This window comes from Pavona decussata, unplaced genomic scaffold, assembly GCF_977016875.1.
Source record: "Pavona decussata unplaced genomic scaffold, jaPavDecu1.1 SCAFFOLD_166, whole genome shotgun sequence".
In the NCBI taxonomy this organism is placed as follows: Eukaryota; Metazoa; Cnidaria; class Anthozoa; order Scleractinia; family Agariciidae; genus Pavona; species Pavona decussata.
In genome coordinates, this window is record NW_028145577.1 from 4,059 (window position 1) to 29,695 (window position 25,637).

The 25,637-nt window shown below is 37.2% G+C and overlaps 1 protein-coding gene across 1 annotated transcript; it reads right to left on the reverse strand.

The window, feature by feature from the left end:
• Positions 1-2,478: 2,478 nt before the first annotated feature.
• On the reverse strand, positions 2,479-23,650 carry LOC146464242 (uncharacterized). Its single transcript, XM_085129994.1, has 22 exons — positions 23,637-23,650; positions 22,693-22,751; positions 22,199-22,270; positions 21,701-21,745; positions 19,916-19,966; positions 17,677-17,781; positions 15,449-15,600; positions 14,621-14,795; positions 13,705-13,820; positions 13,327-13,447; positions 12,699-12,818; positions 11,568-11,714; positions 10,661-10,888; positions 10,301-10,494; positions 9,433-9,540; positions 8,454-8,804; positions 7,420-7,666; positions 6,687-7,021; positions 6,192-6,284; positions 5,824-6,043; positions 4,466-4,662; positions 2,479-3,382 (listed from the first exon to the last, which is right to left on the reverse strand). The coding sequence occupies exons 2-22, from the start codon at positions 22,745-22,747 to the stop codon at positions 3,251-3,253; spliced, it is 3,264 nt and encodes a 1,087-aa protein (XP_084986120.1). The 5' UTR covers positions 22,748-22,751; positions 23,637-23,650; the 3' UTR covers positions 2,479-3,250.
• Between the last annotated feature and the right edge of the window lie 1,987 nt (positions 23,651-25,637).

Sequence of the window (25,637 nt, forward strand, 5' to 3'; positions counted from 1 at the left end):
GAACCAAACAAATTTTGTCAATCTAGAATAAAGAACTGTCAGAATAAACAATGTTTGCTTTACAAATAAAAATTGCTATACCAAACTGATTTAGATGTCGCTCTTTTTCCGCACTTAATTTATCAATCAGGTTCGGCACATGAGTAGGACGGTGTCTGGAAGAAGCCTAAACCACCAGTGTTGTAACACAGAGCTCTCTCAAACCCCACAAACTTGTTTGCTGAGAGCTCCTGCTTCACTGAGAATGGCTTTGAAAGAGAGAATATCAATACTCTAACCACGAGCTTTTGGTACTCAACTCAAAAAAAAAAAAAAAAAAAAAAAACGTCAACAAGCTGTCTCTTAGGTCCCAAGGGTAATTTCCCTCTGCACGGAACACTGCACCATTGTCTCCGTTTGAACCGTTACTCCCAGTACCCGCTGGATCTTTAAAATCACGACGCTGTACAAATCCTGCATTAACTCTCTTCAGCCTTAGCGGTGTGGGGGTGCACTCTTTACCCTCTGGGTTTACATAACATACATACTTTCACACACATATATACAAACAAGTTTGCCAGCGATCTAGATATATTTCTTAATGAATTCTTGACAAGTGGATACGCAATTCATGTGACTCATTTTCCTCATCATTTTTTTGTACGATGCTTGCTGTTAATTTTCGTTGTGTCCGGTTAAACCGTTTCGCCCTCACTTACGTCAATTTTATCTCCTGGAGTTGCGATAAAGAACGTTTATTAATTTCCTTTTTCCAAATTTTCGTTTGACACGTGAGGTCAGAAATGAGAATCGATGACTTCATAGTACGTGATAAGTACGTCATGATTACCATATGGTGGTCATCTTGGATTGCTGGATCCCCAAAATCTTCACAAAAGCGTCACAAATTTTGACCAAAACTAGTCAAAACCAATAAAACATAAAGTTACAGTAAGTAAATTTGCTTATCTTTCTTCATTTCAAAAAGGGGTTTTCCATTTTCTCAAAAAACGTCTGGTCTTAAATTGGGTTGCTGTGGTAACATCAAAGTCAACTAACACTTACCGACCACAACAAGAAAGTTCCCAGATAAATTGCACATAAATAGGCAAAATAGTTGAAATATGATTGGTTTGATTTCCATGTTTTCCCTAAAAAGAACTGTTGTACTATTTCAAATTTGTGATTTGTGAATTTTGTATTTTACACCAGAACACACTGGCTTTAATTTTGGACATTTTATTGTCGTTAAGATCGCGCAGAACCCTTGTTGTCGCTATGTATGTATTCATTTAAAGAGTGTGTATGAGAATAACAACAAACAAAGTTCAAACAAAGTTTCCCCAACCAGTATCACAAGAAATGAATCGATGGCAATGACGGGAACATGAAAATTACTTTAGCAGTATCCTGTCTTGTACCATATTTTTCTTGAATGGCCAACTGGTCAGCTTCCACCCATTGGGAACTCCCATTTGTTATGAACTATTGAAGTTTCAAACTGTAATTGTCTCTGAATATTACTTAAAAAAAGTCAAGTTACGACCTGTAGCCTCAGACTTCAAAGAACTATTCACGGAATCCTTACAGTACCAAGCAATGCTGTAGCGACTCCTAGTTGTTGAGTAAATTATCCTTATTGTTGTTATTATTACTGTAGTTGAACTCTTTTTAAAGAAAGTGCAAGATGCCAGGCTACTAGACTTGACGGCAAGTTTCTAAAGCTTAGCAGCTTAGTGTCCTAACCGCAGAAGGAAAGACTTCTAAGTGAGACCGGCCAGACAATTATTTCCGCAACTTAGGCATCTGCTAAAAAAAAGTCTGAAAATAATACAGGCTTGAACAGGTTCGAACCCATGACCTCTGCAGCACCGATGCTGCGCTTTATTGCGATCTTTTCTGTGAAACATTGTCGGAAATAAGTGAAATTTTCACAACTATCGTATTACGCACTTCCACCAATCATCCGCGGTTCAAGTATAGGAACGTGATATATCTCTCTTCAATTACAGTAAAAAAGAGCGCAAAAACAAAGGTTTTTTTGTTCGATTTTTTTCGTATAACAACAATTATAATGCATTCACTGTGTTTCTGTATAGATTATACGCGCCCCATGGCAAAAAAATTTATGTGCGCAAAATGGACCGCCAACAAATTTGTAAAAGGCCCTTAATCTCCTCGTACGCCTCATTTCATTTCCAAGCTTTGCATTTTCTGCTAGAAATTCTTCCATTTTTTGCTTGTCTTGCTTATGTTTAAAATTAATTGCTTCCCTTTCGGTTCAAAATTAATTTTTGTATCCCTTTATAATAGACAAATTTTAAATTTGCTATAACCGGCCGCCTTTAAAAACTACGTGGGTGTACACGACATCCCGTTCGGGGGAGCCCTCGACTCAAATGTAGCCCATGACTTGAACGCCCCCACCTTCTGCCACCAAAATTCATCGTGTGTTTTATGGGCTATCTGTGATTAAATTAAGAGAATAAACGACTTAAATGATGTTCACCTCAAGTTTATTTCTTTTCCATGATAGTTTGTTACACAAACATACATAACAATTTTTTTTATGATAATTGGTTAGTTGTTCGCGTCCATACATCACTCGTTCCCTCTTTCGTTCGAACGTCAACTACATTAAGATACTTTTTTACACTTTTGGTACGTTAGCGCACATGTGACCTTTGCGGGGTCCATTTCAAATAAGGAAGGTTGAGATTAGATTGTGGTAGTTAGTTACTAAGATCTTAGTAAAGCAATTTTATCCGAGCTTTTCCGAGCATGGATATCAGTAGACTATAGACCATAGACCATATACACTATATAGATTATAGATCATGTATTCTATACAGTTAATGTATGGTCCCGAGAGAAACAGTTAGTTTTGTTTTCCCGAGAGTCCTAATGTTTCCCGAGACAAATCCAAGTCGAGGGAAACATCAGGACTCAAGAGAAAACAAAACTAACTAGTTTCCCGTGGGACCATACATTAAGTGCTTTGTTATATATTTAGACTTTCCCCTCAACAATCACAGCAAAACAAACAAACAAACGACTGAGAGGGCCACAACTGCGGAATTGTATTCCGGTCGGGATACATTTGTATTTGATAAGGGGCACGTGACCAAGAATCAACGAATCACAGTGCTCGTTTTGTTGAGTGAAAGTCTAGGTATATAACAATATATGGTATTACATCAAACGAATGAGAATAAGTAGAATCAAAGGCGTTGAATACTCGAGGTTTACTCTTCATTTGGATCAGTGGGACTCACTCTGTGGTTATAGCTGTTTGATTGGATCTTGCCACAGGTCTGCACATGTGGTCCTCTGGTCCCGTGGGGTACTGGCCAGACCATAAATAGACATACGTCCAGACGTTCATCTTTGTGAACTTAGTCGGCTGCGGGAAAATTGATATAAAACAACACATTGCGGAAATTTATTTTAAATGTGTTTGGCTTATCACCAAGAAAATAGCGGAGAAAATGAAGTAACTGAATTTTCAGTCGATCAGCGTCTGCAAACTAGATCCAGAGATATCTGTATGCTGCCTTTATTAGTCCCGATTAAAGACTTCTGAAAAATGATTAAACTTATCGGCTTAAAGATTTGCCAGCTACAATTAGATTGACGTGTCTGAAATCGTCCTCCTCGTTAAGTCATTAGCGAACATAATATCTGTTGCACCTCCCGCCTCCGTTAACCTTATATTCAGGTAGTGCGATTCCGTTTTCTTTTCATGTCAATTTTTATCACTTCTTAATCAATAAATCAATCTTGAATCACTAATTAGTGTCACCGTTTTTTCATCCAGGAAGTCCCACTTTCTCTTTATTGCTGTGCATCTACTGCCTCTAAACTGTTAACATAGTTTCAGTACACTCCTTGCGACGCAAGGGAAGCCAAAGCCTCGAATGGGTGTTGTCATGGCGATTTCTCTGTGTTATGGCCAAAACTGCTCAAAACATTTTCTCCAAAACAAAATTGTTATCGGATCAACGGGAACGAAATCTTAGGGTTTTTTATTGGAAAAATACAATCCATATCAATCCTGGCCAAGCGCATCCAAAGATAATCACTGATAGTTTCTGCGTACTTGCATGGTTAGTGGTAACCAAACGGAACCATTATTTTAACGTCATCGATGGAAATATTTTCCGGTCAGTCAAAGTAATACAACAAAGAGGTGGGAGCTTCCCTTTAGAGTTCGTATTGTACCTATGTTATTTTTTTATGTATTTCCACTGAAGCATTATTCGTTTAATTAGTTTTTATTTCAAGGATGTTTATAGGCCTATATGTAGTGTTTTTAAATATTTTTTATCATTCATTAATTGCAAATTAGTTTTATATTTTAGGCTGTATACAGTGTTTTAATTATCGATTATTGTTTTTAATTTGACTTTTGATTATTTTGAGGGCCATTAGTTTATCAGTTTCATTCCTGTCAGATGTCACCCTCATAAAATAAATTCTTACTTACGTCAAGATCTTTGCAGTTGAAGGTTGTTATCTTGCTGCTTCCACATGCCAGGTCTTTATTCACAGGTACTTCAAGCTCATAAATACCAAACGGACTGACGCATTCATCTGCCCCCAACAAGACATCTTTTCCCCCGATCAGTGGGTCTGTGCACATGGCCTCCCAACGATTATCATCCTTAGTCATGCAATAAGATCCTGAGGAGGAGAACACATCAAACAAATAACTCAACAAGTTTGTGAGAGGAGCGGCACAATTGCAGTTACTTAAATTAATTGTTCATTGTGACGTTATAAAATTAAATTCAGCAAGGCCGTGCATAGCTTAATCGGTTTGTCAATTTGACTTTATTTAGTGGAAGCTTAAAGTGTTACTCGAGGTTCAGTTAATTTTATTTAGCATAAAGAGTTTTTTGGATACTGCACAGGGTGATAAATGAGTGAAATTATGGAATTAAGATAAAATAAAATGACGACTATCAGGTCCTATCAGTGGAAAGGTAACACAGAATGATTTCGACGACCCTTTTTGAGTAAAAATGCAATGGTAGTTTGTATGGTTTTGTATCTATTTTTTTCTTTCCTGTCGTATATTGATGGTTGAAAGTTTCCAAAGCAAATGAAATGTTTCAGTTCATTCTCGTGTCTATCTTTTGTCAATGGTTGTTTTTTTTTTTCTGAAATAGATTTTCTCTCAAAACAAGCTTAAAGCAAAAACAAGAAATCAATAAATAAAAGAAGCTCTAATCTTATCTAGACTGTGGGGTGAGGAAGGTTTGTGCTTTTTTAATATTTGAAAAAAAAATGCCCCGAAACTTCAGAACTTTTTCAGAATCTATCTTGGTAAATTTTGAGGAAGCTGGTTAGTGTTGATTGACATTTATATTACCCTGGCAAACAATTCTTGACGGGCCGTTTGTAGAGAAAATAGAAAATCAGTTTTTAAAACGAAAAATATATGTCTTACAGTAACTTTTATTTTTTAGCTCATATTAGTGTTCCTTTATTGGTTTTGGTTGCTTCCCATTCAATTTTGGAACCTTCCTCAAGTTTCAGGGAAATCCTGAAAACCAAGATGGCGGATCAAAGTCCCACGATGGCGGCCATTTGGCAATCATGACCTATTTATTACGTCATAAATTCGCGTTGCGGGCCTCAAAGGAAACATCTTTGGGCATACTATCTACCCTCCATGTTTCACTTTCATAGCTTTTACACTTGCAAAGTTATGGAGGGGATACGGGATCCAGCCTGCCAAGCCCCAGGAGACAAAAAACGTCCGGTCTTAATGGGATTAAACAAGATGTTGTTTGATCCCAAAACATGCAATACAAGTCGCAGCAAAGCTATAATTAATACCTGGATCTTGTCCCGCAATTTTCCTTTCCTGGCACGTTTTCTCATTAGTTATTGTAAGCCGATCAAACTTGATTGACCTGGGCTCGAGAGGTTGCATGTACTTCTTGATAGTGTTATCACCAGAGCGAAAATACGAACTGTTACGATGGCGAAGTGTAAGGTGAACCTTGGCGGGAACATTGGAAGGCTGTGCATGAGGGCCAAAAAGTTCAACATATATCTAAAAAAAGAGAATGGAATGTTGAGATTAATTTTTCCGTGAGCGTGGCCTTTATTCCATAGGAACAAAATAATCACACATCCGTTCAAGTCAAATTACAGTTACTCTGTTAAAATCTAAAAAAATAACTACGCCAAAAAAAAGGTACCTTTAACAGCCGCACGTTATAACACGTTTGACAACTCTCGCTAATATTAATACTGAATGATGTTGTGCCATTCAAAGCAAGTTCATCAAACATCTGAAAGAAAAAAGAACATATGCCAGTATTTTTGTTTTAGTTAGCAATTAAAAATGGCATAATGTATAAGTTCATTGTCATCACCAATGTCTTTCTGTATATCGTATATGGTATTGAAGCTCTTTACGTTCTAAGAAAACGTTTTCTGCATACGGAGAAGATTAAGGAATTTTCCTCTTTTGTCAAGTGGGGAAAGAGTTACCAATCCATCTCCCTCGACCTCTACCAAGTAGTTATAATAGCATTGCGGTATTCTCTAAAATAAACTTCCGTCAAGCTGGATTTACATTGTTAGTTGACTGGCCTTTATAATCGTGTCAACTTATGAGAATTTCGATTTCTCCTTGACAAGTAAATGAAATATTATACAACTAAATAAGTATTTATAGAACGAAAACTTACCCATTTGTTGTTAACGTTATCAAACGTCCACTTCTGTAAATTGGTGGTGTAAACATGGCGACTGAAACAATCCACGGCTTTGTCCTTTAAATCGTTGACCTTTGTGAGCGCTTTGGTGAGTTCAGCCACCCCAACAAGAGTTTTAATCTCCTTTGCACTCTCACTGGCCACTCGTTTAAAAGAGCCCAGTGGATTGTTTCCCTCCCACAATGTACGGAACTCAATAGCTTTGTAGAATTCGTAGATTTTCTTGGTGAAGGATCTTTCCAGTTCTTCGTATGTGCTAAGAAGATTTTCAGTGAAGGTCTCCCGGAGTTTGTTGGTGATAGCGGCACCTTGCAATTGTTGGAAAAAATATATATACATCAGGCTCTGAGAAGAAAGGTATAAAAATACTTTATATTGCATTTCTTAAAAGTAAAAGTCTGAATATATCTTTCTTTTATATATAAAATGCAAATATTTCAGGGGTGTATTTAGCGGAGTGCGAACCTAATACAGCCATCTGTTTTTAACCACATTCCTGAAAACAAACACTTCGTATTTGAGACGAAAAGACAACTGGCTATTTTGAGACAGTTTTTGTTATTTATCTCTGAACACATTTAACTCAGAATTATTTAAAATACACCGCAGCTGTATAGGTGAAGCGTACATCTTAATTAACATTTGGCTGATTGAGGGATTTATTGATTAATGTTTATTAATCATCTAAAACAATCCGCATAAATACCTGGAGATTTGCCAATATCAGTAATTGCTTTTTCGGTGTCTTGAAGAACTGGAATGTCAAAGTTGTATCCTCCAATGTCATTATCCAGGTCCATAACTTTAGCTATCAGGTCAATACGAGCCGATCCAGCAATAAAGAAGGATTCTATTTCTGCCTTTATGTCTGCAACCTCTGACTGTAGGGAAGCAACATCCAGCAGGCAAACCAACTCCGCCGCAAACGTTTCCTTGTTCATCTCAAGCCTAGCCTTTAAGAGGTAATGGTTACAATAATCAGTGAGTGGTGCTAGTATGAACGGATTTTGCTCTCCACTATTAGGCAATGATACATTTTTATCAATGACTGCACATGAAGTGCCGTCATCTTGTAACTTCTGCGGGAAATTCACAAACCGCGGTAAACGAAGTTTAAAAAATATCATAATTGCTCTTAATTAATACTTTTTTGTTAAATCTCTGTGATATATGGCTAATTGCTCAATTGATAAATGGAAGGGCAGACAAGGCTTTATTGCTGCTATATGAACGTATACAATAGATTGCGAAAACGTTGACACCTAAAAAGCGTAAGCCGTGAACGACGAGACCCAACAGATTTGTGGGTAGTGTTTAAACAATTACCTCATTTCCATAATCAATAATTTACCATTCCCGTTCTTTACAATAAAAAATACAGTGCTGACCTAATTTTTCCCAATATTTTTCTACCAAATACTGCTTAAGTTCATTGCCTCTTTTGAACTTAGGCAAATCGCGAATTGTGTATCACTCAAATTGTCCCTTTTTGGCCAACTTGGACACTCTATAAGGAAAACTTGGACAGTTTTCATCATTGAGCACGTGCAACTAACCTTAGTCATCAGCCGTTGACGAGAATAGAATATTTTGCAAATAAATTTAGTACGCTTATACCCATAAAGCCATTGGGTCTCATCGTTCACGGTTTATGCTTTTTAGGTGTCAACGTTTTTGCAATCAAGTGTATCCAAAGTAGAGGTGGATGCGATAGAACGGTTCATCGATAAAACATGATACCTGCATGATCTCGGGTACAGAAGAAACGGCAACTTGATCAAAGTCCAAATCACTGGAATCAGTAAGAGCTTTGTACTTTTCCCCAAAAGCCAGCCATTTCTTGGCACTGCCAAGATATGAGTCAAGGGACTTGAGGCATGCTTTACCAGACAGAGAGGAGGCAATACCGAGAGCTGTATCAATGAAATCGAGAGGTTTCTTAGATGCGATTGCTTTTCCAAATCCTGTAATACCCTGCAGTACAGCTATGAGATCATTTCTGTGGAACTTCCCTTTCTTGTACGTATCTTTCAGCAGATTTGGGAAATTTTTGATAATAGTAGTCATCTCTTCCTCGAGTGTTTTAATCGCCTGTGAGAATAATACATGAAATGGAGATAAAAACAAAAACAAGACTGTGAGTGCTAGGAATGTGAACATTACAGCCCCCTTTTATGACCACCCCACTAATGAAAACCGAAAAACAGCATATCTTTTTTTGTTGTAAGGGAAGTGAGCATAGCGACCTACCCAATTTAATTTGCATAAACTCCAATCGAATAATGGAAAGACATAATCCAAATTAAACATTACAGGTTAAAATATCAACTAGGAAGAGGCAGACCAGCTTGTTATTTTCAAGGGAAGTTAAGGATTTCATTTCAGGGCTAGGAAGAACAGCTCAAAACAGTAGCCAGGGAAAGTTGACCCTTAGAATCCAGTGACTTTAGGTTACTACTAGGTCTCTCCTTCTAAGTCACGATACATGGGACGACCATTCGTTTGAGCGAAAAATAAATGACCAGACAATCTCTAGTCTGTAAATCCCTTTTCAATGTTGTCACCTTCTCCATCTTAATATTCCTCAACAAAAGGACAGATTATACATAGTTCCAGCAAGAAGAAAAATAGATTCATTTGAGTTTAAAATGTGAATTTTTTGTTGAACAGTCTTTATGGTGTATCGTTCTCTTAAAACCATCAGTTAGCCTACAGTTACCTTTATATTCAGTCTCTTTTCGCTTTTCGCAATTTCTCTGGCCTGTTCAAGGCGCTTCCTTTCTCCTTCAACAGATTTTGCTTGTACTTTTGACATTGTCACTGCCATCTATAAAGAAGCAACAATGGGGCATAAACAAAATGTAAACATTCATTGATAGCTATTGTTACATTAGTGAGGTTGTAACAGGCCCCGTTCGCCAGTGAAAGAATTTCCTAAAACAGTGCTTTTTTATCCCCCTCTTCTCTGATTGGAGTGAAAGGAAACTAATAGCGTCAAATGTGCCAGCTACATAAAAATGATTGTTTCTCTTCCATTAATCTTAAGGTTATAGATGTTCCTACTTGTGAAATTGAAGCGCAATTGCTGAGTTATGAAAAAATTATGTACACCACAACTAAGATCGGAGTTTTCAAGCAAATAAGAGTTTACAAAAATGCGAGCTGTTATGCCCTACAAAGACACCTCTCCATTCGCCCGGTTTGCTAATTGACGAGGTAAGTACCAAAACCAAGCGTAATCTGTATCGGCTTGATACGACAATTTTAATCTTGTGTGGAGAGGATATTAAAATACTTTCCGAATCTGGCTACTAATTTAATTAGGACGTTTGTTTAAACGTCCCAATCGTCTCCAAAGGGGACTCAGAAAAGAGATAAGTATTGACAGTTTTGAATGGGATAAATTGTATGACACACATTACATACTGTTTAGTTAAAGATCATCTATACAGTAAAGCGAAAAATGTTTAGTATGGTTATTGACTGTCGTGCTTTTGATAAACGGAATTCTTGCGTTTATTTCCCGAGGCTGTTACGATGACGTTGGTGAGAAGGTCTAGAACAAATTTCATAACCATAACACTGACCTTATCGAAGTTTGTGTCGACATTCTTGATTGCCATAACGTTGTTGAAAGCGTCTTCATACTCTTTAGCTGCTTCTTTGACTTTGTTCACTCTTTTCTCAAGAATACTCCACCTGACACGAGGAGCGAAGTATTTGCTCTTCCCAAATATGTTGTAGCCATCCATTCCCAAGAAATTAAGTTTTCTGTTTGCATCTGAAAATTAATGAAGATTCATTCCACTCAACGTTCAGTTCAGATTAAAAAGTGTCCTTAAGAGCCTACACAAAAAAGGCAGTTAAGACATTCTTATTTATTATACAATTCACGTTGCTACAGTTTTCTGCACTGCCAAGGCTGGCTCACAAGAAAAAAGTCTGACCTTTCTTGATGTACTCCAGGTCACTCCTTCCCTCCGTCAGGCTGACTATAAATGTCAAGATGTCCCTGCCTATCTGATCAGAGCTGTTGCTTAGCAGCAAGTCTTCAGCCTGTCTTCTCATAATTCTGATAAGCTCCACTGGAAAGCTTTTCTTGCTTGCTGCGTCTAATGTTCCATATTGAATGAAAGATTTCTGGACTGCACCATTTTTTCCCTTTGTATTAGGAGCTAAAAAAATATGAATGCATTATTTTGTAGCCATGATCCGCTGTTAGTAACAGTTGGGAGTTGGTAGATCGTTTAACAACAGTTCACCTCAAATGACTACTTGGCCAAGGTCCCGACAATATTACAACACGGAAAGCATTTTATAATGATCAACAGTGAGAAAATACGTTTACCCCATCGATCCAGCAGGGTTGTTTGCAAAGTAACCCAATTTTGCTTCAATGTAAGTTTTTTTCCTTTCTTTCTAAAATCAATGTTGTTACAAAAGTTAAAACGATTGTAAAACAGAACGGGACATCTTTAAAACTGCGATTACAGCATGTAGTCTCTGAGCACCAACAAAAAAATATATAAAATACGGCAAAATGTTTTGAAATAGTTTTTAGGTACCCTGAAAGTCATATTTAGAGGCTTGATCTTGTTAATAGATATCCCATGATAAATTAGAAATGCTATAGGTCCAAAAACATATTCTAACCAGCCATTGTACGTTTTAAACTCAGAATCTTTCAAGAACAGCACTGTGAAGCATCTTACTTTGAACACTGATACGAGCTTTGCTGGAAAGAGAAAAAACTTTCAATTTCAAAAGCGCACAATTTTGGCATTTTTTTTCCTTGCTAACTCGGTGACCCTAGCGTAATCCGCTTCCGAGTTATGTTTAAATTTTCTTACTTACTTGTACCATCTTTTCCGTTAATTCCAGGCGGTCCATTCGCACCTCTTCCATCATATCCATCGTCAATGCACGAGTCCCTTGGCCTTTTTCCCCCTCTGTGATATATTTCGCAATCCCTCCCTCTTCCGCCTCGACTACCTGCACCACCTGTAGTATTACGCAAGACAAAATTCAGTAGAATAGGGGTAATAGATACAGGAAATTTATAGAAACACTTTTCACAGTCTTCATATTGTTTTGAAGTCTCCTTAGAACAACGTTATGCCTTGAGAATGAATGGTTATTGGGGTGATTACATGTTCGTTCATGGTGAAAAAGTGTCAGTTTTCAACGGCAACCTTGAATGTTGCTTTCTTGGGGTCTAAAGGTATCCTGAGACAACATTCGAAACGTTAAGGCGAGGCAAGACTCATTATTGTCTTGGGGATTGGTCATAAGGTGTCTTTTATAAACCCCAACTAAAAAAAAGATAGGAATCTATGCCACCTCTAAGCGTGCATGATGAAAATTGTTTGCTCAACCCCGAAACGTCATTTTCTGTTCTCTACACTACCGCAAGAAATAATCACTTGCAAGTCTCAAGATCAAATTGTAATTCCGCAAACGCTTTCTAGAAAGAATATAGGTTGCCTTTTGAGAAACTACGGTGTTGAAATATATCTTACGTAACAGGTTATATTCAATAAGTAATGAAAATGACAATGAAGATAATGATGAGAATGGTGACTAAAATAATCCCGACGATAACGATGATGATGATGATGATGATGATGATGATGATGATGATGATGATGATGATGATGATGATGATGATGATGATGATGATGATGGTGATGGTGATGGTGATGGTGATGGTGATGGTGATGGTGATGGTGATGGTGATGGTGATGGTGATGGTGATGGTGATGGTGATGGTGATGGTGATGGTGATGGTGATGGTGATGGTGGGGGTGGGGGTGGTGATGGTGATGAACATAACATCATTCTGTATCTTAACAATTTCTAATTTCTCCTGATTAATCACTAATGGGAAATGTTTCTGCAGGTTATCTGGTAACAGAGGTTTTCATGCTAAGGCACGTAGCTACCAGGATAAAATATCACTGTTCTGACATGCACAAACCATATTACCTTTTCCTCCTACTCCGTTGTTGGCTGGCAGGGCTCCTACTCCTCCGCAAGTCTTCAGGTCGAACTTTCCATTAAGAGTTCTGTAGCGGACATTTATACGTCCTGCTTCTCCACCAGTTCCTTAATAAATTAAAGAAATTAGTGTTTACATCACAGTGCTAGTTTGATTTTATCGTGCAATAAAATAAATGCTCGGACGTCTTTGGTCTTATTGGACAGAGGAGGATTCAGGTTTCTAATTCTGAGGATGTTACATGAAGTGAGATGATTCAGAAATCCCAACCGTATTTTATAAACAACAAACCGTCCTACATTACTTTAAAACAATTAAAATAATCAAACAGCTATCGAAAACCAAACAAAATTGTGGTCAGACTTGCAGTGGTAATGACCTTACCGAAGTGTCTTTCGAATGCAAGGAAAAGTGACAACCTTTTTTTTTTTCCAAGAAAGTTATCAATTTCCAAGGTCCAAGCTGGTTTACTCGGTCCACTACCCAGCCCTACCTCCGTCTGGGTAGAGTAAAGTAAAACAGACAATGAACAAATCTATGTTGTTAATAACTGTAACCTTAAGATCATAGCTAGATAAATAGGTTATTTCAATACAAAAGAATTTGAAACCCTACCTGGTTTTCCAGCATTCCCTCCATTTCCCCCGGAATATCCCCTATTTCCAGGTCTTCCAGGTACATTACGGCATCTATAGTAAGGTTGCGATGTGCATTCGCTTGCCGATCTGTCAGATCCCTAATAAAATAACAAAATTTTAATAGCTGGTATCGGACCTAAAGGCATTTCAGGTCCCGAAATCTCTTTTGAAACGAAGTATGAATAGAGGAAGTCATTGATTAGGTTTCAGATTCAGTAAAGTTTTGAATTTTTTTTAGCCCCTAGGGAAAGAGATTTTCGGAATCAAGATAAATAATCGAAATCTGGGTGTTTTTCCAGGGTAGCCATTTAATTAAAACTGTTAACTGCACTTTAAATAACGAAATTTTCCTTACCCCGTGACCATTGTCCCGCCCTTTGCTACCTTTTCCACCACTCTGTCCTTTTTGACCATTTCCCCCATTCATTGTTAAATCTAAATTGCCGGCAATCACGTCACAGAAAATGTCGACTGAAAAGTAACAAAAAAAATTTGCAAATGGAATGTAATTTACACCAAAATAGACAAACCTGAAAGTTGTTTTTCTCCATCTTAAGTGTGTAAAAATAGTCCTATTTATCTTGAGAAAAGTGTGTTTTTAATTTGGTTCATTTCCCTCCACGGGAATAAGTTATAAAATTTAGAATCATTTCCAGTTAAATTAAAAAAAAAAGGGATTGGTGAAATTGCTCGCCTTGTGACTTTGGTGCAGTGATTAAAATTAAGTGCCCAGATTAACGAAATCGTTGATAGAGTCCTTGTATGACTAACTAAGTTATTTCTTGAGGGATTGGCGTGGGTCTTAAAAAATTGAGTTAGAAACATTATTAGGCCACTTTTGAAAGGTTCGATTTTACCACCACATAATTAGCCGGCGTTCTCCTTAAATTTTCTATCTACCCATTTTTCTGCCCCTTTTAAGATTGTCTCTAATTAAATCACCAAGAGAACTGTCGATACAATTACTGCTTCAATTGCCGAAAGGCTAGTACATCTTCAGACTTCGAATGGTGGTTTATTGATGAAAACTTAAGTGCTCTAATCGTACAGCGATCAAATGTGAAGAACCAAATTTGTAAAGACAACAACTGCGAGTGGCCAGAATGAATTTTCTCCAGCAAATTAAACGCCTTTTCCCCTAAAACTCGTTTGATAAACAGTATATTTCAAACACTTCTGGTATGTTTTCCTTTTTTTACATCTGAACATCACATACAGACTTCTTTAATTAACAGTTTATCCGATCCGTATCCTTTTATTACAGGACTTACCCTGCGGACCATCAAGACCATTATTACCGTTCTTCCCGTGTTGTCCTGTACCAGCGGGAGTTTTATAAATATCAGGTTGATGTGGAGTAGAGAAAGAAAGTTTGCCTCCTGGAGTCGAGAGAATCTCCCGTGCGTATATTTTGACGTTTTTTATTCCGTAGAGTTCAACCTTGTCCTGAAATTATGATGAATGTCTCAATACCATCGCCCACAACTGTGCGACATATTCGGGACTTTTTTTTTACGCTCTCTGGCGCTAAACTTGAAATCTCATCTAACAAACCACACAAAACAATAAAGAAAGTAGGCAGAAAATACGAAGTATTGCCTGTAAATTCTTCTTTTATGAGCGTTCTGTTCAGTTTACCAGTTATTATTCATATGGCTTTTGTAGAAGAGATGTTAATAAAGCAAATGTGACCTTCGTTATATTTTAAGCTCTTTAAGAAGTGTTACCATTTGGTGCCTCAAAAGTAACTATTTCGGCCCTCCTTTTATATGGGACTAACACTCTTGGATGAAATTTTTGAAGAAATAAGGGGTAAGCACGAAACTGTCAATATGGTTATTTTTGTTTGACATGCGAAGATTCCACGGTTGAGTGGCAATATCTACAGAATCCGATTTTGTAATCGTAACCCTACCCAATCTGGCCCGTTTGCAGTCGTCTTTGACGGTGATAATCAGCATTTACAACTCCCGAAGAAAGAATGGGATAGATTATTAATAACATCTGATAGAGATTATTGAACAGTGTAAACTACAATATAATACAATACGATACAGAAGACAACACGTAATTACGGTTTGTGCTACACGGAATTTTACCTGTATGTAAAGTGTGTCTGCAAGAATCTCCAGCTGCTCAACAAGGGCCACGCCCTTCTTAGTTTCCTTTCCGTCAAAAGCGGATGATTTCTGCACTAATCGCTCTTTCAAGTATTTGGCATGAATGATACGACCAACAGCCCGATATTTACCTAAGATATAAGAAGATACAGATAAGTTTCTTTAAGGGATCCTTTGCTTGGGAGGCAAAGGCAGGCGTGTACACTCGGGTACAGTCAAAATACCTGAAACTGCACTAAACAGGTTGTTTTATCTTACATTCATTTTCAATGTTATGTGCATAGCGACCATCTTTCGACGTGCCACCTTTGGGCATGATATTCCATATAAACAGGTCTAAGTCTTAAATGTAAGTACAACTGATTTATTTTACATTTGAAATCCACTTTGGGCATTATATAAGTTGGGCTTATTTATCTTCAGAGTGCCGTAGAAGTAATATCAAGAAGTCAATTAGAGATCAATAAATCTGCGGTTTTAATCTTTAAAGCCTTGCGGACAAAAAGGCCGAATTCGTCTGGAAGTTACGGAACAAAGACGATCGGGAACGGTCAAATAGTTTAAATTTTCCTGACTGCCGTGCAAAGATAATACTTTAACATAATTATTAGTCATTTAAAGTGCACCTAACCCCAACTTTTTTTTCCTCTTAAATAAATCTTTGCACCTGTTCGAAACACATTGAGCCTTTTTGCGCCTTTTTTCAACCAAATCTTGACTTTTTATAGGCTGTAAAAGTTACGAAATCTAGCCATCATCTGTCCCATGACCGAGCTAGTAAGGGGCATGGGTCTATTCCTGAATTTACGTCACAAACTGTTTTGCATGCATATTCACAAAAGCCTTAATACAATGCAAATCAGTTTGTGACGTAAATTCAGGAATAGACCCATGCCCCTTACTATCTCGGTCATGGGACAGATGATGGCTAGATTTCGTAACTTTTACAGCCTATAAAAAGTCAAGATTTGGTTATAAAAAGGCGCTAAATAGCGCAATATGTTTCGAACAGGTGTAAAGATTTATTTAAGAGAAAAAAACATTTTGCGGTTAGGTGCACTTTAAGGTAAATAGTTGTAGTTAGTTTGAAGTTTCTTTGGTCAATAAATATAAGTTTTTCCGACCTTGCTAGTTGAAACGGTTTTTCAGATGTTTATCCAGTATGTCGAAAGATGGCATGTCCAAAAATTGCAGCTGTTCCCTGCTATGCAAGTAACGCTAAAGTGGCTGAACCAGTCGCTCCACTGCGATTTGTGATCGATTACTCGCCATTACCGGATTTTCATCGGTTACATACTTAGACATATATTGTTTTTTCCTTTCATATCACAGCAAAATTCTTGCTTTCTTTACCTTGTTGGGGTCACTTGCAACGGTCTTTGTTCAATTTTCCATCGGAAAGTTTTGTGTTCCTGCGGAAATTTCCCTATGTTTGTCCACTACTCACCAAAACAGTTTGCAAAACTTTGTTAGTCTTTTGTCGACAAGTCATTCTGGCTGGAATTTAGACTCTGTTCACGTGCATCGGTCCCACCACATGTGATGACGTCATTCGCGCGTCTATATTCTAATCACAAACTCCGTTCCACTAAGCAAAACATGAGTTTTACACTGTTCATTGTACAAAGAAAGATAAACGCACTAATTGAAAATATTGTTCATTGGCGAGGATCCGAACCTTAAGGAAGACGTGATAGTGCGGGAAAAGTAGTACAGCTTACTCTTAGTACATCGCTAAGAACACGTGGTCACTCACTCGACCCGGAGAATTTGATTTTATTTGGATTTCCTTAATTTAACTCCACTGCTTTCCAACCTTGCAGATAGACAATAGTTTGTTTTCAGAGAGTCGCGTGATCTCTCTCTCTCTCTCTCTCTCTCTCTCTCTCTCTCTCTCTCTCTCTCTCTCTCTCTCTCTCTCTCTCTCTCTCTCTCTCTCTCTCTCTCTCTCTCTCTCTCTCTCTCTCTCTCTCTCTCTCTCTCTCTCTCTCTCTCTCTTTTTTGTCAATTTGGGTTATACAAGGAAACCTCCCCTTACTTGTCATTAATATGCAAATTATTCAAGAATTAAATCTATCTACCTAAATTACCCAGTAAGTTAAGAACTCACGGAATCAGTATGTATTTTAGCAAAATAAGATACATTTTCAAGTTTTATAGGCGAAATTTATATGATTTGCCTGAACAAAAGGCATTTTTTTACTCACCGTTTGACATTGGCACGATTGAAGGAGTGAGAAGCCAACTGGGCAATGGGACATCATAATTCGTTGGCAAGCCTCCTCCACTTTTCTGATCGTTGACACAGGGAGCTGAATAAAAGAAAAATACATGCTTTTCCTTTCAACACAGTATCTTTAAAAGTCGTCACTATAGAAAATTCCATTTACTTGGAACACGTTTGCTATGTATTTAGCGCAAGAACAAATAAAGTTTTGTTCGTCGAGTCACTAAACCACGTTCAAAATGTCACTAGTCCAACATACACCGGGGACAACCTGAGTTATTGTTCATAGTTATTGTTCATTTATTCGTACGAGCCATTTTGAGGAACCCTGAGCACCTGTTTAGAGTAGAAAAATATGTTGTTTTAACTAATTTATATTATGGGTTTTTCAGTTTGGTATTTGTTTGTGAGCGTGTGTATGCATTCAGCAAGAGCCACCCCTTGTGAAGAGAACAGCTTCTCTTCTGAACAGCTTTTAAATATTATAGTTACACTTTCTTAGAGCCTTGAAAGTTTATTCGCACCCACCAAGAGAAAAGCGACTGGGCCCCTAAGCTTGAAGTGACGCTTTAGTTGTTTCTTCCGTGCGTTTGAAATTGCCTTAGTCGCCTCCTCGCGCGCTACAAGTTCCTTAAACACCCTTTGGCTGAGAGACAAAACAAATGTTTTTTAAGAGACGAACCATTTGTCTCTCATTTACCGGGTGTGTAGGTAATTTGAAGAGCGCAACACGGTCGTCAAGGCCATTTCAAAAGAAAGGGGCCCGGAACAAGCAGCTAGAGCATCATTCGACAGGCGATGAAGAAAAAGTGTCTTGATCTTTTCGTGCTGAAATTCAATCTCTTCTAAGGTTAACGTTCGACGAAGGCAAGCAGTTGTTAGCGAAGCTATGGAACGTGCTTTCGCTGAAATCTGAAGGCTATTGGTGCTTTCTGCGGATTTGCTGGCTTCCCGACATGAGTTCCAATGTTGGGCAATAAAAACGAAAAGTAAACACAGTGGAAATAAAACTCCTTGGAATCGCCTTGAATCGATAAAAAAAGGACGCAAGACACAAACAGGCATGTAAAAGAGTTCGAAAGTTCCTAATTTTGCTTTCAAATAGGAAACGTTTCTCTGTCATACAATTTCATATAATTTCGCTATTAAGCAACAGTTAGCGTGGCGCTCAAATGACCGTACGTGATTGTGGCATTACAAAGGTGAACGAAAACGCTTGTAGGGGCTGGTGGACTTGTGCTCGATCGTTACACGAATGAGAGCTTACATGAAATGGGATTCATTTACCCTAGCCCTGCAAGCAAGATAGTGTGTGTACTGCGGAATTTGCTTCACCCATAATGACCAATGACAATTAGCGCTCGTCGATAGCGGCTTTTCACGCTTCCGCGTAAAAAAACTGTGAGTCATTAGCTCTATCCAGTGCTCTCTATTCAAAACTTTCTTTTGTAAAGTCCATGTCGAAAACTCGGGCTTCCTGCTTCACCAGCGGTTCCAAACATCACGAAACCACGAAAGGTGTTTTGAGTCCCTGAGTCCCGCACTTACCCGCGTTTCTGACGAACTTTCTCTAAACTAAAAATATGAGTTGTCCGAAACTTATGCAAGTAAAAAATCCGTTGCTATGGTAGCATCAAATTAAGTGAACCCTAACACACTATACCAAATTGTTTCTAGATAAATTCCTGAAGTTACGCCTTGTCGTTTCGTTTGCGTCTATAGACACAAAGACAGGGTCCAAGGGCCCGATTTGTAGCCTTCCGGAAACTTGTCTAGATCGCTTTTTTTCTTTTCCTTTTGGGTGCTAAAGTGAGGTGTTGGGTGAATGGGACAACCCTTCCCCAACTGTTACACTGTTGTTGAAATTCTTGATATTTCCCAGAATTGACCAGAGGCTGACCAAAATCACTGGAATGATACTTAAGTTATTTGGAAATTTTAATATTGTTCACCCCCCCTCCCCCCCCCCCCCCCCAAAAAAAAAAAGGAATTAATACCCGAATGTCTGACGAAATCTGTCTGTCCCAATTTGGGTTGCAATGGTAAGTTCAAACACTACATTTTTTCAAATAAGTTTCCTGAAAGAAGTCAAAACAGTTTGGTGGCGCTCCACCTCTTCGATGACAGAAAGTGCATATGCATTGGTACATTGGCTCTTGAAAGATGCCATGATAAGCTAAATATATAATAAAACGTGAAAGGAGAAAGTTTTTAATTACCTTTTAACATGCGAAGCGCCTCAAAAGCTTTTCTTATTGCTTCTTGTTGTTCTGTTGCATAAAAGGCAAGATAAACAAATACAATTTAGACCGCCATTACACCTAACTAATGTGGTAAGGGAACACTCCCGCTTACGTTTCTCGGAGTATGAAACATTTATTGTAAATAGAACCCACCTGGATTACCAATCAAACGACTGAAAGTTTAGTGTGTAAGGTGTCGGAACAGACCTTAAGTAATCCTATGTGAAAATGTTGCTCTTGCACTTACTACGAAGATCTTTTGCTCTCTGTTTCTTAGGAATATAGAACATTAATAACCCAATCTGTGGCCTGGAGTAGGGAAAAGGGTGGGGGGGGGGCGAATTCTGCCCCCACTACATAACTTTGCAAGAATAAAAGCTATGGCACTGAGACTTAGAGGATAGATACAAAGTCCAAAGATATTCTCTTTGACGTCCTCATCACGAAGTGCTGACGTCAAATGACGTCATTATTAGATCATGAAGTTTGAAGTTTATTTGCCTTTCTTTCCAATATATATTTACAATTAATTGAGTGGTTAATGTATGGCGATATGACCTCTAGAAACCACCAGGCTTAAAGTTGAGGCCACTTCGTACCTAAAAAATATATGCTTATATAGTTTGTGCAGCAAGTGTGCGGCTTTGCCAATTCAGTGTGATTATTTTATTAAAAACTCTAGCAGTTTATACTTAAAATAATTGCCAAATGATGACAAACTTGGTTCCGCCATCTTGGATTTCTGGATGGTTCCTAAAACTTCAGAAAAGCGCCGAAATTGAACGAGAAGTGATCAAAACCAATAAAGAAACACTAATATGAGCTAAAATATGAATTAAAAGTAACAAGAAGGAAAGTGATTTTTTTCAATTCAAAAAGGTATTTCCTATCTTTCTTAATAAACCTACCTGTTAAAAATTGTTTGATATTATCACATCGAAACCAATCTGCACTCAATGAACACATCAAATCGTGGTGTGCTAAAGCTTGTTTATTACCATTTTATCATATTTTAAAATAGCGTAATTTTTTTCCATAATGGGCAATTCTCAGGTCACGTTTTCTTCATACAAGACCGTAATTAAAATTATAAGTCAAGTCAATGTGAAGTCGATCGAAACAGTCATTTATATACACTCCATTGCAAAAACGTTGACACCTAAAAAACCATAAACCATGAACGATGAGACCCAACGGATTTGTGGGTAGTGTTTAAAAATTGGCCCTTGTTGGCCAACTTGACACTTTTAGGAAGCGTGGGCAGTTTCCATCATTCACCACGTGCAACTAATTTTGGCTAACAACCGTCGCACCGGAATAGAATATTATGCAAATAAATATTGTACATTTATACCCATAAAGCCATTGGGTTTCACCGTTCACGGTTTATGATTTTTAGGTTTCAACGTCTTGGCAATCGAGTGTATACTCGACTGAATATACGCAGTTCAATGCAAAGCGTGATCGCAGATGATGCTGGGGACCCTATGGAATTATGGGGTGATCGATGTATGCGGATGCTAATTAGAGCAAATTAGCATTCGCATACTTCGTGTTTTCTCTTTTTTCCGCGAGAAAAATGTAAAAAAAGACCCAAGCGCTTTTATTTCCTAATTCCTAATAAGTACATAGATCAAACTCTTCCCAGAAAGCTGTTACGTTTTATCCTTCCTGGTTTTATCTGACATATCTTTTTTGCATTCGAGTGTATTTAAGTTATGTTTTAAGCATTCACTGTTACAGAACTGCTTTAAAACTTACGTTTTAGCGACGCTTTCATCGCTTCTGCAATCTTCTTCCCCCAAGCTGTACGTTGCAAAATTCCAAGCAGAAACAAAAACATGCACAGCATAAACGATTTTACATTCAAATTTTAAACAAACCCTAAGTGAAGGATGATCAAAATCATTGGAAATACTTGAATTCAAACTTTAATCCAATCCAACTGGACGCACCGTCTTCGAAATAACCGTAGACTTAAAACATGTATGGCATAAGACACGTTTCTTTCGAAAATCCTTTTTTTCAAACCGTTTAATGCAACATTTAACTGAATATGTTGCATTTAAATGTAATACGTTTATCTTATATTTTAGGTTATGTTATGTTACTGCAGCTATAATACGAAATGTGCCCTGAGAGAAGGACCGTGACAGCAAACCTAACCAAAATTAATTGTTGAAATTAAAAACGCCTGTTATTAATTCGTAAGGTTAATCCCTAGGGTATAAAGCTACGGCTGATAACTATTTTACTCACAGATCCAGGGTTTAATAGCCTGAACAGCTGTATCTTCATCATCTGGCAGTGCCATTGGATCGATCGGCTGAACTATGTGCAAAATAAAGAAATAAAAATTAAAAAAAATACACCAATTTAAAAAAAAAATGAAAAAAAAAAAAAAAGAAAAGAGAGGGTGAATTTATTTATTTGTAAAGTGACGTCACTGATTTTCAATGTGACCATATCTGATATGTACCCAAAACTATATAATATCGTCAAGGGTTGCTAAAATAAGAGCGACGTTTTAAAACAAAAATTCCACTTTATGATGAAAATGCCTATTAAGGATAGGCTTCCATGACAACTTGACGTATATAGGACAAAAGAAAAATGAGCAGTCACTGAATCTTTGGACTCCCTAGTTAAAATATCCCACCCCTCCTCTCAGTGACCTTGTACCTTTGGTTTAACCGTTGGAAATATGTTAAAACAGAATAAAATTATTGGATATCATTATTAGTACTACTCACCACCTAGACTGGTAGCGCAGATTACTGACAGGAACAGAAGCGGCAGAGGATTCATTTTCCTGTAAAGATTCCGTAAAAGTAATTAAAAGCTGCCGACTTAAGTTTTACGTTTAACAGCTTGCCAGTTACTTGACATCCTCCGCAAGAAATGGTTTCAGATAGACCTAAACCGTTTCCCGTATTGTTTTAAATATTGACTATATATATATTTTTTTATAAATACGCGTTGCAGTGTTTTCAATAGGCCTAAGAAATATTGAACGTACATTATGGGTAGGTAACGTAAAAAAGAAAAGGAATATAACATTGTGGTCAAATGGTTTGGAGCAAGCATGTTGCCATTGTACATGTGGATAAAAATACATCCACGAATTTTATTTATACCACAATGAAAAAGGAAATGTAACACAGATAAAGCGAAAAAAAATCGTATATTTTCATTGAGATATCATCTTATTGTCGTCAATATCATGATCAGAAAATTTACATGGTTTGTGTTTTCGCGAAATTAACGACAGAACTGAAAAATGGAAATGAAAGAACAATAAATTTGTTTTTGTTTATGAGTTACGTTTAACTTTATATCAGTTCCAAATTCGTATTGGTCAGATAAAGTAGGAATTAAGAAAAAAGTATTATGTTACGCCTATCGCTACAAAAAAATGGTCCTAACTACATGTGAAAATATTATCCGGGAAACTTCCTAGAAAAAAAAAAACTTAGACAAATAAATCAAAGAGCTCAAAAACTTCTTACAGAGAAAAAAAAAAACCCTATGTCATCACTAATCAAGATGTTTTCAAAGGACCCATTTCATTAAGGAACAATAAAAAAATGGAGTGTAAAAATATTTCTATCGTAGCCAACCTCTCTAATCTATTAGAAGGTGCTTGAAAAAAGTCTCATTGACACTCCGGAAAGATATTAATCTAAACAACACTTACCACCTACTCCAATGGTGTCCACAAAACGGAATGCTAAACGATTTGCTAACATCTCGTTTTATTGATTCGGAGAATGTTACAGAGCATAATCTGCCCTTATTTGGTTGAATAGTAAAATGTAAAATATTTGGACTCCGGCAGGTTACACTGCAAACTTAATTTCAGCGTTGTACCCCTAAACTACAAAAAATGTGTTCCTTTGTTGTTCTGTCAAAAAGCCATCAACTTGGTAAGTAATAATTAAATTTGGAGAAGGGAGTAAATTATCTTCAAACCAATGTCTTGTGCGTGCAAAAAAAGGGAAAAGAAAGAATTTTCTCCGTATTTGTGTTCCTCTTCGCCAAAACCAAAAAAAAAAAATTGTTAGGCTGTGTATTTTTGATCGTTCAACAGTAATCTTTTTGTCTCACAATAGTGTTACCTAGGTGTCATACAATCAATTGCGCGGATCCCCATCAATGTGACACTGTGATACACTCATGTTACAGTGATTAATTTCGTAATTATCATGTTAAACCACGATGAACAACAACTGCCAGGACCTTCTATTTCTTGTTACATTATTTTCTTCTTCTTCTTCTTCTTCTTCTTCTTCTTCTTCCTCTTCTTGTTCTGTTTTCCATTTTTTTTTTTTTTTTTTTGGAGGGGGGGGGGGGGGGGGGGGCATGAACTGAGGGTATATTAATTCCTGTAAGGTAGAAAACTTGCCATTGAAGAGAAGTCTCGAGACTCCAGCTATCTGAAAACTTAAATGTTATTAGCCTACCTTCCCTTTATATTCCTGTCGGAATGTCGCCATATTAATTATTTATGTTATTCGTTTTCGTCCATCGCGCTTAAACGTTTGGTAAAAGAACAAATTAAATCACAGAGAACAAATTAAAATTACTGACAAGAATGAGAAAATTACTCTTCTCTTTTAACATTTTGGGTTTAGTTGAAATTTAAATGGAGTCTGTTTTTCTTTTTTTAGTTTTGCCGTTTCTCTATCTAATTACACTATAGTTCAAAAACTCATTGGGAATATCAAAACAAAATAGAATTGGACACCCGAGCGTTTTAACGCTATTTAGCAACGTTCTATTTGAAAATGAATTCGTACGAGCCCAACCATATTATTATTATGGAAATTAAGGAGAGATGTAAAAAGTTATTTGTTAAGAACTTGGTTGTGATTTCCAGCATCTTCAAATAACACTAAGTTTGACCTTTTTTGTGTGTGGAAGAAATTCGAATGTCAGACAATAAATGTATGTGATATCACTATATACATCTATCTGTCAACAAGAGTGTAGCTTGAGTTGAATTCTCTGGACTAAACATTTAACTAAAAGTCCGTCGTTATTCCAATGAATGGTGATCTGACATGTTTGCATGATAGCAGGTTGCATTTCTGAGGGAAACGTTTACGCTGTGGGAATATTTGACACCTGTATTCTGCTTTAACTGAAACCATTACCCTGATAAGCTAAGAACTTCGCTCCAGTCTAATCGTAAATAAATTTTTGAGAAGCTTTTTATACTTTGTGAATCCTATACCTATTACTGATTTTTTGACCAGAGTATTTCCATAAATTATATAACCAATGACAATTGTGTTCGAGTTGGTGGACTCTGGTATTCATTGATGCCTTAGTTGTGGATTTACTTTTTTAAGTTAGCGTTTTCGCATTAGGTTACCGAAGACAGCGTGTAGCAATTTTAATGCGCTACAAATGTTGCAATCGAAGAAAAAATACGATCAGAATAGACTATCTATTAGTAATTGTGCCACTATGATAGAATTCTGGTCCACAATATCTAACTCATGACTTTCGCTTGTGTTAATGTTACATATCTTTGCAGATATTTAAAATGAACCTTGATATTAAAACAGCCGCTATAAAGTTATCCACAAAAATCAATAGCAATAACAAGTTATAACTCTCAGGGCTCTCACTTTCATCAGCTGCATTCAGTGAAATATTTTTAGTGTATTGCAGCAGGTCACATTGAAAAAAA

What these genes read in the sequence shown, in the direction of transcription:
- LOC146464242 (XM_085129994.1), bottom strand. Translation starts at nt 22,747, where the DNA reads ATGAATCCTCTGCCGCTTCTGTTCCTGTCAGTAATCTGCGCTACCAGT. An exon ending in TCGACACAAACTTCGATAAG is followed by an intron (nt 9,541 to 10,300) that starts GTCAGTGTTATG and finishes GCTTCTTTATAG; the next exon opens with ATGGCAGTGACAATGTCAAA. An exon ending in AAAAGAGACTGAATATAAAG is followed by an intron (nt 8,805 to 9,432) that starts GTAACTGTAGGC and finishes TTATTCTCACAG; the next exon opens with GCGATTAAAACACTCGAGGA.